The sequence below is a fragment of the Acanthochromis polyacanthus genome, chromosome 14 (genome assembly GCF_021347895.1).
Source record: "Acanthochromis polyacanthus isolate Apoly-LR-REF ecotype Palm Island chromosome 14, KAUST_Apoly_ChrSc, whole genome shotgun sequence".
Classification (NCBI taxonomy): domain Eukaryota; kingdom Metazoa; phylum Chordata; class Actinopteri; family Pomacentridae; genus Acanthochromis; species Acanthochromis polyacanthus.
The window spans coordinates 29400580-29419005 of NC_067126.1; the positions used below are offsets into that span (position 1 = coordinate 29400580).

An 18426-nucleotide genomic window follows, 5' to 3' on the forward strand; every position below is an offset into this window, starting at 1 on the left:
TTGTCACATAATGTTCACATTCTTTGACGGAGTAATAACAAACTTGATTTTCACCCACTGGTTTTAAAAAATATTTTACAAACTTTTTTCCTTCTTTTGTTACATACGTCCTTAAACTCTTTTCTTCTTCATTCTACCTCAGCATGTATTATGCTCCATTTAACAGCACGATACTTGTAGGTGAAGAGAGCAGCAGTGATAGTGATGGCAGAAAAACCCAACAAAAAACAAGGTTCCAGAAAGGCAGCTGTGTTACTGATGCAATTCCTTCTCATCTACTGAGGCCTCTCACAGAAGCCACACTGACATCTCTGCTTCATCAAGGATGGATCCCTCCTTGTGAAAGCACTAAATGTCAAAAGAGGTGTCTTCAAAGCTCTGTAACTTTGAGGAGAGCTGCCAAAGCTTGCAGATGCTTTAGACATCTTAATAAACTTCATTACAACATTTGGCAAATGAGCTACAAGAACAAAAACATGGCGAGTCAAGAGATGCAAGGAAAGTTGCCCAATATCACTTCATTCAAGGGAGAAGTGACAAAAGTAAAACAGGAACAATGTGTAGAAACTTCCAAACCTGCCGGTGTACAGCAGACAGCAGGTTGGAAGGGTTAAATCCAGTGAGAGCACCCAGCTGGCTTAGAGAGGGTGAGTGGGCAGAGCCTGGCGGGATGCCCGGCACCGGCGCTCACAGCTAGTTCTGCCCCGCCCCGCTCTACCCTGCTCTGCCACCGGCAGCCTTCGCCATGCCACACAAAGAACATGGGACTTCTCCAAAACCTCACCCCTGTAACCAGAGCGCACGGAGCCGGGCCGGGGAAAGTGACAGGAGGCGGGCTGGCGGGAGGCTGGACAGGGAATCGCTACAGACAGGGGACAGATACACAAGCGAGGTGGCCTCTAATGATCATTCGACTAGCGGCGTTTGAAGAAGCTGAGGGAAGAAGAGGAGGAAATCCTGACTGAAGTAGGCTGTTTTACGGCAGCAACTGGGAAACTCTGAGTGGAGTAATTTCTCTGCTGGGTTCTCTTTTAGCACCTGTCATGACAGCAGCGGGTGGTAGAGTTGGTCTTGGCTTTTTTCTTTGACACACAGTGAGACGCTGTGAGTGTGTGTCAAGATTTGTGTGTGTTTGTGTGTCTTTGTGGGTGCTTGTTTCTCCTGTGCATGTCTCTGCTACGACTACATGCGTGTACGGACGGCAGAAAGTTTGGCAGGGACGGCTCAGCGCTGGCTACCCTCCACACACCAGACTCTCCATCAGACAGTGCAAAAGCCTCACCACAGGCGCCTACAGTGTCCTCCCCCGTTACCACGATGCACCTCCCCACAGGAGACGCGACACGCAAACACGTACAGGCATAAACACACACATGGACACATTACTACTGGATGTCTGCCAATGTCTGCCCACTTCAATCCATACGCTGAGGCCGGGGGGCACACAGTGCTTATTATAGAGGCATGTAATTCCTTCAGTCATCTCCGCGGGTCAAACTTATACGAAACATGCACGCACGCAGACAGATGAGATGATAAAGGCTGATTCACATGGCTGAGATGGGTTATGTTTTAGATAATGGTGTGTGGGATGATGGTAACGAGGATGTGAAGTCACACAGGGAGAACTTGACTCACTGGGAGGTCTGAGAGTGTGTGTTGCTAACAGACACATGTGCATTGAACAGTCGGACCAGACGAAGATACATGTGCATGAGAAGGTTCTGTACCTTGTTCCACGCTTTCTACAGTACCATATTGAGCTAGTAAGGCTGTCCAAAAACCTGCGGGAGAAACAAGAGAGCGAGTTACAAACACAGACTGCGGCCCCCTTTGACGTAAAAGAACACGAGCACATTGGCAAACGCACACTCACACACAGGTCTGCCGCTACAGAGTTTATATGGGCTAGCGTTCAAGTAACAATGCGGCCAATGGAAGCATAATATAGAGCCAGAGTGAAATCAGAGCTTCAAAATCTCATTCAGAAACCCATTGATCTCGTAATAAAGCAGATTAACTTGAAATCCAGCCCTGGAAAGTACATTTCAACCTCACACTCTTTAATAATGTCTTCTCATTGCCGTTTCTTCATTTGCAATGCACTGACGGAGCTTTAACACAACTGACTGTTTATCTGGACGTGCCCAGCTCCTAATAATATTTACATAGCAGTAGTGGAAAGCGCAATTTTGCCAGTTTTTCTGGAATTCAGTTATGATCGGATTGAAGGTGATGACAGTCAAGTGACTGCAGCCAGTGCAGACTTGGCTGTAAATAAAAAGACAAAGAGGCTGAGTGACATTTGAGATCACAGTTTAAAGTTGGAAGAAGACAAAGTGTTGGTGCATCGTGTAGAAATCATTAGCTGCAGTCACAGAATATCAGCAGAACAGGAAGAGCAAGAAATCTTGAGTTAATAAGACTTAAGAATGTTATTATCACTCCAAGATTTTACACCTCGTTGTTTTCCTTGTAGTATTGTTGATATACGCAGTGTTCATCTTGCTCTGTATGTTTCCTTACAGAATATGTCTTATATTCTATTTTGATCTGTAAAGCACTTTGGTTCCACCTTGGTTGTTTTTAAAATGTGCTATATAGAGACTTATTGTGCAGCACTGATGGTGCACTGAAAGTGTTCATTAGAGAAACCAGACAGAAATGATGTAGAGTCATTCTTTCAAGTTATCATAGGTGCGTTTTGCCATTCAGTAGCATATTAATAATGCCACCAGGCAGTTATTTTGGAAAAACAAGACCACGTTCCAGTCTAAATGAACAGGCAGAGAGCCATAACTGCACCGTCTGCTCCCTGGTAAATTAAAAACTGCATATAAAGAATTACCTGTGAAATCTGATGAAAGTTTGGTTACTCAAAATTAGGTTTAGATAGTGCTTATTCTCCCAGACTACTTATGAACACAGTTTCACAACAACGTGCATGTATCAGTGCAGCATAACTGGCTGAATGTTTTCTAGTTCGGCTATTACAAAGCAGACAATCGCTTTTGTGTCATGTATTCTCAATTTTTTTGGCATCACTAAATTTCCCTACAGATTTCATTTCAAGATTCTTTAAGTGGTAAGTCTGTCCCTTTTTACCTTTCAGCATCTCTGGCCTTTCTAGTTAGCAGAATTCAACTGAATTTGTGCACAGTATGGTGTGAATGTGGTGTAATAAGACCAGCAACTATAGTGTTATTAGTGCACGTGGTACAGTGCTGGTGTTTAACGGTTTTTGAAATGAATATTCAATTCTCTAATAGATACTCTTTTACCTAAGAATGTGTGAACAAAATTTCAGGAACACACTTCACTTTTTGGTACTTTTGTCAACTTTTAAGTTTTAAATTCCATTTATTTTTCTCAATTTAATTACTCACTGCTCGCATTCTTTAAAAAAACACAATATACATACCAACCTTTGAGTAAGCATCAACATAATGCTGGTTTGGTTGGAGTCAATTAAATGAGCGAAAACCAAAACATACAGCATCTCAACAAACAAGTCCAACTGCTGAGGTGGATATATGATATTGTCTGTAAGAAGTGTTTCATCTAACTTGTTTTATCAGCCTTTAAATTAGGTTAATCTTTGAAACTATCAGTCTTCTAACATGTCGTTGTACTCTCTCTAGTTTGGTTCTGCTTTAATGCAGCTTCAAAATTTAAAACATTAGTTTAAAATTTTGGCAAAGACACTTATTCACTTGTTTTCCTGGAGTGAGATGAGAAGTTGTATGTGTGTTAAATACAGAAGGATTGGATTGACTTATCTCAGCTCAAAGGATGCAGGAGGGAACAGCTGCCCTCGCTCTATCGAGAGTGAATAATACACCTAGCTGCACTGCTAAAGCTCTTCTAATAACATTTTATTAGCAGCTCTTTTTGTCTCAGTCATATGCAAACAGAAATGTATGATTAGACATTTTTATGCCACCATAGACTAATATTTTCCTACACACAAATATACACATAAAGCAAACAGATGCCAGATACCTAATATCTAAGATTATCTTTTAACTTATTAAAAGTAAACTAAAAGCGCTGTTTCGCAGTTCTGTTACAGCCTGTGACTTTCTGTTTACATATTTGCCTTTGATTGGACAACTAATTTTCACATTGTTTATTGTATTTACTAACTAAACCCTCAAAAATATTGGAATTTTAGTTATGATTTGTTTGCTGCTTGTTTCTGTAGGAGGGCACACTTGAAAGACGATGAACCAGACTACATTTATTTTTTCCTGCAACACATGAAAGAATTTAGCTTTTCAGCCAATGTTAAGTCACCAATGTAGATTTACAGATGTGGTATAGTTAGTAGAGTTGTATTCATGTAAAAAAAAAAAACATACAAATATTGTGGTTGCAATGCTTGTGATCTGTTACTATTTTGTAATTGTGTTTCAAATCGGTAGCTCAGATGCATGCGTGCACATTCTCTAACCCAAATGTAAAGTTCAAAGCACAAGATTGAAACATGCGGATTGTTTTATAAGCAAAGAATACTGAAAAAAAATCTATTAAAATAAATAATGTTTTGTGATTGCATTTAAAGCCATTATAGATTAAAGATTAACAATCTTTTCTTTGATATCACTTCAAGTCATACAATTTTTATTCATTTAAATTAAAACTCTTCTGATTTAAATGTATTTTTGTGGATGATTATTTTGTATACTTTTTTAAATTGGCAAATAAATAGCAGTAGGTGTCAAATAAATGAAGGAAAATAAAAAGCATAACGTTTCCCCCTGAATTGGAGCAGAAGTATAATGGAAGAGTCACTTGGCACAAACTGGAAATAAGGCCTTAAATGCTTTAAAACCGTACAGAATGCAGTACTTTGGCTTAGTTTGGATCCTGGTTTGCCTCACACATTTGACTACTTTTTCAACCACTAATGTTGATATTTTTAATTCCCAGGCCCAGTGTTGGGAGTTTTCTGGGAGACAACCTGCAGATATAAACCCAAAGTGAAACGGGGAGAGTTGGCAGGCATGAGACTCTCACACAGAGAAAACCCAACGCGGACCCCAGCGAGGTTACAGATGTTGACGTGCCGACACGGTGTCATCCACACGGCAACAAACACCGGTGCGGATTTAAGTGCACACACACACAGACATAAACACATGCACACAAACACCTAAGTCAACAGTCTAATGGCTGGTGACTCATTGTCAGGAAACGGGTTTATGTGCTGCCTGGTGCTGTTCAACTGGGCATCACTGTCACACAAACACACACAAACACACACACAGACATCCAAACAACTGACCTCCCACTGTAGATGAGGGGAATGTTCCGGATCTGGATCTTCCGACTCCTGCAGAGATGAGAGACACAGACGGAGTGGATTTAACAGACCTGAACCACAAACTTACACACATTTATAGTTACAGTCGTCTGTTGTGTTTACAGCAGAGCCAGCAAACTTCACTCTGCATACACAGTGTATTTATATGCATACATGTATATATAGACGTTTGCTGTATCAGCAGCTGAGAAGCAAAGATATTTTTACATCGAGGGTGGAAATGCAGAATCAGACCGGCGTTATATGTGCAGTATGTAATTTCACAGTCAATGTAACGTTACTTTCTGCAACACCCACAGCTCATTAGACAGTATTACCAATCAAAGGACTGTCACTGCAGTGCTGAAGGAAATGTGAATGTGTAGGTGAGGGCGTTTATTAGACAGCAGTTAGTGACTCTTGGTAGCACCCTCCTACGAGTGCTATTCTTACTACTCTCACTATGAGAAGTGAAAGTGACACAAATGATCTGAAAAAAAAAATACAACAACAAAAAAAAAAACAGATTCTCTTAGACCACATTGACGGGCTTCCTTCATCCTGAGTGAAGCAATCAGAGCCTCTGAGAGTGTGTTTTTTGGTTTTATTATCAGATCAGGAAAGAAAAAAAGAACAAAAAGTACCCACACCAACCAATAAACAAGATATTCATTTATTCCTTGACAATTTATTCATTTGTTCCTCCACTGTTTATCACTCTTCTTTTCAATTCATACGCATTTAATTATTATTCTTCATTTTGGTGGTCCGCTTGGCAATTATTTCCATGTTTATGAATATAATTTGTGGCTTACAAGAAGGATGTTTAAACCCCTGGTTGTCAAGTGCATTTGAGAAAGCTTTAACTACATCTTTTTGCATATATATACCAATTTAACAGGACAGAGTCCCTGTCCGGCTGGTCGTTTTGGGATCCGGAGCTTCCACACAGCGTCTCTTTGCCTCCAGTGAGTGTGTCAGCTCATACAGCAAAGCCACACAAACCGCCTATGACCACAAGCTGTTAACAACCACATTAACGTGAGAGAGTCCAGCTCTGCAATGAGGGCTGCTGATGAGCGGCCGGGAGGAGAAAAAGTCACACCGCCGAGCTGCTTCCAAAAACGCATTCAAGATGCATTTCGGTGCACAAATAGCAGGCATTACAGGAGCGCAACTGAGGGACAGAGATACAGAAACCGAGTGGAGGAGGAAATGTAATAAGCAGCGATAATGAGAGGTGGATTTGAGTTCAGGAGGATTCTCCGAGGGGGAACGCAAACAAACACACACGTCCTGCATCTATTCCTGCACAGGCTCACACACTGACACACATTTCTTCATTTAGGTTTTGCATTTTTCTCTCCAAACACGTCTGGGTGCAAATTCCAAAGGTCAGAATTTCCTGACAGCAGCGAGGGGAGGACGAAAGCACTGCGCTGGCAGCTGGACATGAATGAATGACTCTTTCTGATTGTGCTGCCCAAAGAAAAAAAAAAGAGGAGAAACTCAGCGTCACATGGATTTGGGACAGCCCTCTTGTATCCCTCTGAAATCTGAGCAGTATTGTTAAAATAGCGAGGAATAACCGCTAATACTGATCAAAACTCATGTAAATGTCATGGAAATTACATGAATGCTTCTCTTCTAACTGCAACGCCTCTATCAGTTACTTAGCATAAATTTAAAAGTTCAACACTGGAATACAACAATATCTTCTGTCTAGCGAGGCCTCCCACAGAAACACTCAGCGAACACAAAAGCCAGAAGAAAACAAACCAACTGTAAATTCTCGGCGTGTCCTACCGCGCGGTGGCCTGCAAGGTTTCTGTCACTGATGGCGGTTTGAAGCGAGTGGCTTGATGAAAGATCTCCCTTGGCAACCAGTACCCAAACAAGGGTAGACCGATAAAAATCCGCCTGTACCACTAAAACACATCACCTTTCTCAACGTAGTAAACAACCCCCCGCCATCTGAAATCAGCCAATAGCTGAAAAGCATTTAAGGCCAAGTCAAAACCTCCAAACAGCCCCCAAACGCTGGCATCCCTGAGCTGCCCAATATGGAGACTAAAAGCTCCTTTCATTCAGCGTCGTCTGCTTAAATAGCCCGTGAATTCTCAGGGCCCAGCTCTCACTTATTGTGTTTTTGCTAATTAATTATGCCAAACGTAATCTCTGTGCAGTGTTGGACTTCGTGCTGCAGCCCAGTGGTGCCGCCCACAGTATATTTAATGGACTTTAGTGGATCTGCTGACAGATGAAACTAACTCAGAGGACAGAGCAGAGTTCTGTATGTGTTCCTCAATAAGACAGTGTCACGTCGACACATGCATCCCAATTAAGCGAGACTCCACATCATTCAGTGTTTTCCTCTGTGGCACGCTCATGTTTTAAAGGCCACTTGCTCCCCTGTCATTCTGAAACATGCAGAGGAAGCTTCCTGAAGGGACATCTCGTGGAAAAAATGAGAGTGCCTCCTGACAGTTCTTTAGGGTCTCATTTTCAGCATTCTCGTGGCTACTGGCTAACCATAAGATCACTGCTTTCTGTCTCTCTGTCTGTCTCCAGGGCAGGGAGAGGCCCACAATACATGCCACCCTGCGACATATACCACTGGCTCTTTACAGCGTTCAGGTTTTGGGACAGACATCAACTGTGTGTCTGCAGGTCTATGCGTCGCTTTATAATCTGAGAATGATCCAGCTGTGTGATATGAAGCAGCAGTCATCTGCTAATATGTCCTGTTTGCGTTCAAGGTGAACCCAGTGCCCTTCCTCAGCTCCTCCTTTCCTGAGTCCAAAATGAAGTGCAGTAGAAGATACAGATGGTTACTTAATGTTTGTTGAATGTAACCAAGCTGTCTGCTGCTGGTTTGGAGCAGCCTGCCAGCAGTAAAAAGAAAGCCTCTCAATTTCGGCCTTTAAATATCTGAGGGTGGCCATGTTCATTTGAAAAGCTAATATTTACTGCACCCACCTGTATGAGGTAAGAAACCGTGTCTGCGCACAGGCGTGCATATTAATACGCACATGCACGTGGAGCAGTCGAAGGAATTTTAACCTCTGAGAAGGCGGGCGGACAGAGGGGTGAGAAAGAGGGTATTCACCCCTCGCCAGAAGTTTGCAGAATAAGGATGAACCTCTGATCATCAGGAATTACACATTTAAAAACTTTTTTTTTCTTTCAAATCTTTTGCTTTCTGGCGTGTTTTTGTCCCGTCTGATGTTTCCTTTTGCTTTGCTACCTGCCGAGATCATTCGGTTGTGACTACGTTTTAAGAGTCAAAAGGAACAGAGTTGTTTAATCTATCAGTCAGCTAAGAGAAAAAATTGGGATAATTGATCAATTAGCCAACAAAAAATGTCAAATGTGAGACTCTTGCTTTTATGGAAGGTCAAGTCCACCGTACATGAGTCACAGGGCGGCATGTGGACAGAACTGACTCAATAAAGAGTACATGTCTGTCAATGCAAACGGGAAAGAGCTTTGAAATTATACTCTCTTTGGTGGAGGCATAGAAAAGTTGGACAAGACGTCAACAGCAGTCTGGGGAAAACTCCACCGCAAATGACAGACATGAGATTAACATAAAACATAACTTAAAATACAGGCTGCATTTACAAGATACTGCGGGTTTTTTGGGAGATAATATCTATTAAATCTAGATATATGACTACAAACTACCACATACAGCCACTTGATCAGAGTTCCAGGCTTCAGCCCAGCCTCACCAGGGAAACGACAAAACGAATCGGCTTTTTAAACAGGTTAAAGAAACTGATGTTTACGTAGGTGACCTCTTGCGGTCGAGTGAATAAGTGCGTGTAAAATCTCTAAACTTTTCACAAAGGCAGCGGTGTCGCCACTGCTGCCGCTTTTAGATAGGGCGGGAATCATCACCGTGGTAACCCAGAAAACGGAGAAGGTCACTGCAGATGTGTCATGATCTTTTCCGAACCCTAACCAAGCAGTTTTGGTGCTTTAACCTAACCAAGCAGCGACAGAAAATGAAAATCATCATAAGAAAAAAAACTGAACACAAACCCCGCTGTCCTGGGTCAACGTTCTGGGGCTGACTTATGCCACCGTCACGCCCTTATCCTCCTCTGAACGTGGACTTTGTCGCTCTTTATACTACCTGATGTGTAAACACAGGCAATTGACCTATTCTGTTGTAAAGGTGTCAGAACATGTTGGCAGGGATACAGATAAAAACACAACACGAGCAGCCAGATGCACTAGTATCAATGCTCACAATGCAAAATATCCCAGTGCTGTGTGTTGCAGTTATATATTTATTACTGTGTAATTATCATTGGCGCATTAACATGTACGCAGCATTTTAATGTAGTCAAAAACAGAGTTTAAAACTGTACATTTATCTGTCGACTAATGCATGTACGTGCTCTGTATTTGTGAGAAGCTGCATCTCAAGGGGCTATACATTCAACAATAAACTGAAATTAAATGTAGCAGATTTTATGAGATGGTAAATAAATGTTACACGTATAGATCCATGTAGATTTATTCCATGTATGACTTCAAAATATAAAAAATGAACCCTCCCTCTTTCTGTTCAGACCATATGTGACACGGAGTACCTCTCAGTATGAACAGGACATTAACACAATAAATTTAGTCATAAACTCCGTGTACTTTGTTCCTGAAACACCACCCACGAAAATCTAAGTCGCACATGCCATGAAAAACATGCAACAGCACAGTAATAAAAATGTTTTTTTTTTTTCCCCTGGGCATCTTTTAAATTCCTTAACTGGGGGCAAAACCTTTTCTTTTTCTCTCTTTTCTTTTTTTTTTTAAACAGAAACTCACAGAAGTGAATAATTAAATGCTTCCTTCTCCCCTCTAGGATTCTAACTAAAGAGGCCTTTAAAAGCCTTGTTTACCTTTCTCTCGCGGCTCTGTGCGGATGCCCGGGCTGTCAGAGACGGCTCACAAGGCACGCTGTCCTGCGCCCAGCGGGGAGGCTCTCTCTGGACGAATAAAAAGACATCCCAAATAGCCTTTCAGTGGGGCTTGTCCGGAGCACGCTGCCTCACAAAACTCCCACAAACATCTCTGCACACGCGTTCACCTCCACTGCAAACCTCACACATAATTGTTTGCTAAAATTGGCCTGAATGATAATTTTTTTTCCCCCTCCAACTGTCATTTTCGTCTCTCCTGCCTCCATTTAGCTGTCACCCTAACCGGCTGATGCAAACATCTCATGTTACGAAGGCCTCAGCATTGTTTCACACCAATATGGGAACATGTTTGCCACTTAAAGAGATTAATTGCTCATTGAGATAATGTGAGCGTATTACTGAATCAGTTCTCTGTGAGAAATCCGGATTTTTTCACACCTCTCTTCCCTCTTTCTTTATCTCGCTGACAAAAAGCTTTGTTACAGCTGAAGGCCGCACAACAAACACAGGATGTTCCCATCAGTGCAAAAAAACTGTTTGACTAAAGACTTCATATTTCACAGACGATACCTGATGATTTTCAAAATGAAAGATGATCTGACCTCCTTCACAGCCATACTATGCTGATAAAATAGGAAATGAAAACCTCTGCGGTCATAAATCACACTGGACGCCTGTGATTATGCACCTATTACACACTCATATTACAAATGCAGCGATGTACTGTCTAAGCAACACTAATGTCTCTGCTTCTTTTGTGTGCCGGTGCAGTGCTGAGTGCGGCATAATGTGATCATGTAACGATCAGCTGCATTTACAGCTACAAATGCACGTATGTAAGCCCCCGCTGCTCTGACGTCTTCAGTCTGGACTGTAAATTTGAAGATAAATGCAAGGCTGCACCATTTTTACTCATTTATGCCAGCTGACATGAAGAAAAACTAATCATTTGCACCATCAGTGAACTATACTATAAGGGTCAGTCTGGGTGGGTTGGTTGGTCAAACAGCCCGGTGGTCCTCTGTACCAACCACACACTCTTCTAATCTGAATTAACCCAATTTCTGGTTTTGACCCTTAAGCTCTCAAGCGCCTAAATTCTTTAAAATCTCAGAAGAGGAAGCAACAAGTCAACAATATTCAGGGGACCCTTCAGCGTGGAAGATGTCCCCCTGCTCCTCCTTTCAAAACTGGCAGCGCTCTCACTGTGTCCAACTCTCTGCCGTTGGATTAAGACGGAGCTCAGTCCGTTTCTGTGTAGCGCTCCTAAGCACTTCTCTAAGGACCATCCAATTGTTGTGGTGCAGCGATAACAGGATTTGTATGAGAGAAACGTCTATACATTGCTGTTGTTGTCCTTCAGCCACGGAGGTTTGTTTTTATGTCCTCCACAAGGACAAACACACTCTAAAGGAGCACATACAGTCTGTATAGCTCGGTTTGACTCATTTATTTTTCCCCATTTATGCATGATTGTGTATTGGGTTGTGACTACTTTCAAAACACATCTGAGAGCAAAAGAGAAAATATATAATGTAATGTAGACAAGGCTGGGGAGAAAAACAGCATATTCATCACTAAATTATAGATCATGGTAGGGTTGTGTTTTACATTTTTCCTAATAATTTCCTAATAATTTCCAAGAGGTGTCCAGCAAAGAATTAATAATTTTGTAGTGATTACAGGGAAGAGGAGAACTCTAATGAATGCATTCATGTTAATTGTCAGCAAAATGCAGATTGTTTTCAGTGCAGTGACAGCAGGTCTGCATGCAAAATGTGAAATTTGTCTACAAACAAGCATACAATTCAAGAATTTTTAATGAACACAGGGAATAAACACTTTTCTTGAATTTTGGCTGAGCCTCTCTTTCAAGGACATGCATATCTTTGCTCTAATTAACACCAAAATAGTCTTTGCAGGAAAGTCGGTGCAAATTATTAGGAAATCATTGTGAAGTTAAGGACTATTAAAACAAAGTGTTATCTAGATGGATATGGATGGTTTGTTAAATGTGTTTTAAATGAAGCGCTCTCATAGAAGATGGTCTCGAGCTTGGAAACAGTAGCTCACAAATCAGTAATAGCTGCCAAGATTCAAAATCAAAATTAGTTCAGGTTCGCCTGTGAAGCAGAAACCAACCACAACCCGTAACCAGCTGACAAAGAGAAACCGCTGCAGAGGAAAGTCAAGTTCAAGTTCCTTTTAGTCAAATGTAGCTGATCAGTGTCATTAACAGGGACAATTATGCAACACAAAACCAAGATAAGCATTAAATCTGCTATGAAAAAATATTTTGGACACTTTTAAAACACTGATCAATCACTTCAACCTCATCCACATTAATATGGATCATTTTCTGGAGGGATACCTTTTTATCAGCTTTAATAAAAAATAAAAAAAAAATCACACAACTACTGTTCTACAAAATATCTCTGAAAACACGAAACAAAGCTACAAATGCTGCTAAAAGCGTGGCAGGTCAGGCTACATCGACAACATGTCAAATACCAGAGAAGAACATCGTGTTATTTTGTCGATTTTACAGATGCAGACTTAAAAGCTGTGCATGCTGGTGAAGTGATACAGCCCATACCAAGTTAAATTAAAAAAAACTAGTATATATCTCCACTATTTTTTGTTGTTGTTATTTGAGGCACACGCTCATTACACAAAGCACCAGTGGGTATACGTGAACTGAGGTGTGATATTGTGTCTTAAACTCTCTGACGAATTTGGTGTATTACAACCGGCACAAATATAAAGGATAAAGTTTGGAAAATATCCGCATTAGTGTGGACAAGGCTTAAGCTGAACTGAATCATCGCTTATTTAGGAGCATTAATAGCATTAGTCTTGCTACCTGATGAATTTAAGGTAAATATTCTCCTCTAAGATCTCGTTTGGTCTCCAACAACCTGCTCCGATGAAATATCAGCGTCTCTTTAGCTAAATGCTCTGCTGTGTCCACCAGTTAATCACAGTAATTTATCCTTTAAGTGTTTGCTCCTGGGCAGGTAGTGGACATTTAGAGCTCTTCACTGAAAATTGCTGCTTCAGGTGAAAGTGACACTGACATGAGAAATGAGACTGAAGCAAAACAGCAAAAGTTATGGTGCCAGAAAAGGAAAAAAAAAAAAAAAGGGGGGGATGAGCTGAGAGATGCTGAAACGCTCCGTATGACTGAGGAAAAACTGCAGAGTCAAGTGTCTGTGGTTTTATCACTACAAGATGCCCCCTCTCACATCACACATAATCATTTGTCCCAATGTGGCTGTAAATATATTGATTGTAGCAAGCTTTAACTTAATGAATGAATGAATAATCCTCCCACATGGAAAGGCTTCGCAAACTAAAAATAAAGTTCTAGGAAAGTACACAAAGCAGAAAACAAAGAGAAAAGTCTTGCTTCATCTAAATGGGATTTCTAAGGTGGCAATAATCATTATTGGTGACGGTTTCTGCTACATTCAGTTTCATTAAATCCTCTTTAGTCCTCCAGGCGTTAATTTGAATTAATCAGATCTCTTTCCACCGCGATCCTAAGTAAGTAAGAAAACAGGCATTGTATCTCCCCTTTCCATGGCTCTCTAATCACATATTTTTCACACTGATGCCGCACTGTGAACAAAGCTGCTGCTCCATGGTGCTGCTAACCATCTCATCTCAGTATGAAGCGCTCAGGTGCCTGTTTCTGTTTCCCTCCCAGACCTCAGCGGGTGAGACCTCATCAGAATTCAGGAGGCTCACCTGCCTGCCTGTTTCTCTTCACGCCTTAGTTTTCACTGTGGCACCGAATCGGGGAGACGCAGGCCGGGGAGCAGGCAGGTAGGCACATGCAGCTCTAAATGGAAGCCACAGCCTTCCTGTTGACATTTGCCTGCTCCTCAGTGTCGACACGCACTCAGCTGGTTAATGCAAAGATGTAAATAAGGAAACGCCGCGCGTTATTTCTTCTTCCGCTACATATAGTACAAAGTGACAGCCGACGAGGTCTATTGGCGCGCAGGGAAATCTCAAGCAGATTAATATCGTCTATCAGGCAGTGGTTCTGTGTCAGCTAATGGGGTTAATTACAAATGGATTTCAGTCCAAGCAAGTCATTCATGTTTGAGGTCTTCCTCTCACTGTGAAGCGGCTCACAGCAGCGTAATGTGAACTCTTGATTCAGACAGTCCTAAGGCTTAAAGATATTCAAATGATAAAATAAAATAAAATGTTTATAATAGCACACGCACAGCTCTCCCGTTTCGTGCAAAGTTATCTGCACACAGTGGCAGATATAAAATGATTTTCAGTTCTCAGGTGTAATCATCACAAATTAATTTTCAGTCAGTGCTACAATGCCACAGGGTGCCCAGCTGACACAAAACACATTTTCTCCCGTCATGCCTACTAAGCCAATGAAATGAGTATTTTAAAATGTTTCATTTGCTCATCGCTGTGGCATAATCCATTTCTATTTAAATGAAAGCAGTTTGCTCCAACACGGCGGCGGAGCCCTTCGGTATGGCTCTGAACATGCATCCACATATATTAAATCAAACCCAGACATTTGCATTTGGTGCAAAGTACACTCTTGTCTTACATCTGCCTAAATATATCTTTCTCTAAGCGTTCTTGTGACCACGGCAGCAGGAAAGAAATGATCACCCTGCAGTGGTGAATTAATAAATGGTAACAACAGGTCAGAACTGTAAAGAAGAAAGCATGACAGATACTACGACCATCACAACAGAGAATGACTGTTTACTGTATAGTAAAAAAAAAAAAGCTCACTGAAACCTCAATGATACGTCTGAATAGGAAGTCCCCAAAGACCCGTGGATGCACACTCACTCTAAACCACATATTTATTCAAATATACAACATCTAAATCCCAAATATTTGTCAAGCAAAATCTATTTAAAGATTTCCATCAGGCGTGTTTGCAGACGTATAAAAACGAATAGATATTTCTGTATGGGGAGCCGCCAGAGCTGGTTGTGGAGAGAAGGATGCTACGCAAGCTGTTCAACATAATGGACAACACTACACACCCCCTACACAACCTGCTGCTCTGACAACACAGTGACTTCAGTAGGAGGCTCCTTCAGCTCCACTGCAACAAGAAACATTACAGGAGGTCACTCCGGCAGACCACAAACAGACATTTACAATGACTCCTCTGCACTGGGAGAGGATATTCCCTCCCTGAGAGGCATTCTGCACATTCTGCATTCGTTCTTTTGCACATTTACAGCAACACTTGCTTCAAGTTATTGATTCTATTTTTATTCTCTTTCTAATTATAATTTATCTAGCACAGTGGTTATTGTATACACTCTAAAAAAAAAGCAAAACTGCTGCAGTTAGCATCAGTTTTGTTGAGATAAGACAACTTTAATTATCTTCAACCAAAAAACAATACTGAGCAAAGGGAGTCAGCTTTTCCTCTACAATCAAAGGTATTTTAATTACTATCTTAACTAAATTATACAGACATGTTAAGAGAGGGGAGGGAGGTGAAATCCTGAACTCAATATGAACAAAAATTAGGTGATCAAGCCAATTTCGTTAAGTTACCTCAACATGGATAAAGTTTTAGGCCAACTGATGTAGAAATTTTTTGATTAAACTCACACAACAAAAGCCATGAAAATAATGTTTAAAAGTTCGTCAAAATTTTTTGTGCATATATGCATTTAATTAAATGGCAGGAAAAAGTTCCTGAAATTGCTTTTCATATATATATATATATATATATATATATATATATATATATACACATATTTTAGTATATACATATTTTTCAATTCTTTGTTGCGTGTGTAAATTGTTTTGAACTGCAGCTGAAGCACTGTAATTTCCTCTTGATAACTGGATGAATAAAGTACACTATGTTTTTTCAGCAGACATTGTAATTCTTAATATTATATCTACTTGTCTTTAGGTTTAACCGTGGGATACAAGATGTCTCCTGCTGCACTGAAAAGCACTTTTTTTTCTGTTTATTTTTTTGTTGTTTTCAACTTCCACATCACAGGGTGTACATTTCAGATTGGATCTGCACTATCCTCCAAAGTTACAAATTATGCTCACAGGCACGAGTGCTAGTCTCATAAACAGGATAGCTAATCGTATAGACTAATCCACATGAGGGATGGGAAACATTATATACAGCCCTGTGCAAAAGTTATTTCTGCAACTCACGCAGAACTTTCAATCAGCTGCAATTACAGCCTTTTCATTTTAATCTGCTGCTGCTAAAACCACGTCCCTTGCTGCTGAGCCCAAAGCGGCAGATTTAAGGAATTTTTTTAAAAAAGGAATAATAATAAAAACAAAGATGATTCAAGAAGACTTGCAGAGTCATGTGCTATGCTGTCCTGTCCTGTCCAGAGCACATCAAGCGCCTGCCGGCTCCCCCACGCTGCTACTTCACCAACAGAGGACTCCTCTGAGTCCCCGTCACAAAGCACGTAGTCAGCACAGTCAGTGACAGACACACAGCCAGCCTACGGGGACACAACTGACACGCACAACTAACACCGACTCACACGTTAATGTACAGCAAACTGGTGTTGCAGCTCTGCTCTACGTGCTGATGTGTTTCCTGTGTCTGCCTCTCACACACCTCGGTGCCTAGAGCCCACTGACAGGTAGATACCAGCTCATACTGCGGTGGTGCAGCGTGGGTCCGCCGTTAGCTGCTCCTCATGGCTGCGTCTGTTGCTTTACGTTGAGTTGTGCAGCCTGTTCCTTACGTCTCATCCTTTAATCTGCCAACTATGAGGTATTATACTGTAGCTGGGAAGGCTGAGCCCGCCTGCCATAGGTGTAGGTCCCAGCGGGGTTAACCTGGATCAATACCGCATGCACACCACTCAACATTACGCAAGCCCTCAAACTGTTTGCCTGCCTGCTTTCCTCTCTGCCTGTCTGCCGCTTGTCTACAGTCTGTCTCTCATCGTCCTTCTCCCGTCTCACTTCTTCCCTCCACCTCCCACTGGAAGCTTTACTTGTTCACAAACACACACACACACACACATATATACACACAGATGAACGCACAACCTCCTCTCTTTTGTTCCCCTCCCCCTGTCTGCAGGGAAGTTTCTAACAGGGAGGGAAAAATACGCACAGTAACTAGCAGGAGGTGAGTGAGGATTCATCCTCTGAGAAACAGAAACGCTGGCGAGTCAATATGGTCAATGAGCAACATATTTCAAAACTCCCCTGCCAGTCACAGCTGCCGTCGCTGAGGAGTTCCTGCTCAGCAAAAAGCGGCACAACGAAACTTCAGGACACAGTGGATCACACAGAACATGACTCAAACACACATTCAGGAGCCAGAGCCAAGCATGAATAAGTGTCATTTAAATAGTACAATGTTTCTTTTTTTAAATTCATTCTTTATTTTACATAATTTTGGAAAATGGGACCAGTGTATGCATTTTAACTGGATGCAGTGTGTGACAATTATTTTAGCTTGTGTATGTTGTGTTTTTGTTTAAGTTCAATTCTGCCAAAATTTATGTCACATGAGCCAAATTCTCATTCAACAGTATTTATTGAAATATATATTTAAATAAATAAGTAATCAATAATTATTTTGAGATTAAAAAAATCAAACAAATTCAACAAAGAATTGCCAAAACTTTTGGTAATTAAAAATGACCAAATAAAAGAATCTGACGGTTTAAATTAAGTTGTGTGAGTTGCAGCCCTGGAGTATTTTTTTTAAAATCCCCTGCTCTTTTAATTAGAGTCCCAATAATTTATGCGATAAAGAGTAGAAGCGAACCAAACATCGGCAATGATTAATTTATCAGCCTTTTATTCAGATTGGACTGGCAGTCAACAGCCAATTTAAACATCCCAAAGAAACGGTGAATTACAAAAAAACAAACAAACATGCAAATAAAGAAAAAATAAGCAGCAATTGGTAGAAACAGAGAGAGATGAAATCAGTTTCAGACTAACAGCAATTTTAGTGAGTGAAGTGTGGTAAGGTAAATAAAGTGTAGTAACTCTAACAAGCCATGAAGAGATTAAGAGGACGGTGGGATTATGTATACGAGACGCACTTATGTGGGTTAAGGGGGATAATGCAAACAGGTTTAGGGTTAAAATGACATCTATAGGCAGATCTGAGCAGAAGACAGTAGTTTTTATTTATCATCTCCAGAGGGTGAATGTGGATGGGGG

The 18426-nt window shown here is 41.1% G+C and overlaps 1 protein-coding gene across 1 annotated transcript in view; it reads right to left on the minus strand.

Annotated features, from left to right (window-relative positions):
* The window catches only part of igf2bp2a (insulin-like growth factor 2 mRNA binding protein 2a), a 67360-nt gene that overhangs the window by 29972 nt on the left and 18962 nt on the right, over positions 1-18426 (minus strand). The window contains 4 exon segments of the mRNA XM_051959098.1: positions 1731-1772; positions 5166-5175; positions 5288-5307; positions 5310-5335. Coding sequence (XP_051815058.1) covers positions 1731-1772; positions 5166-5175; positions 5288-5307; positions 5310-5335 — 98 coding nt within the window.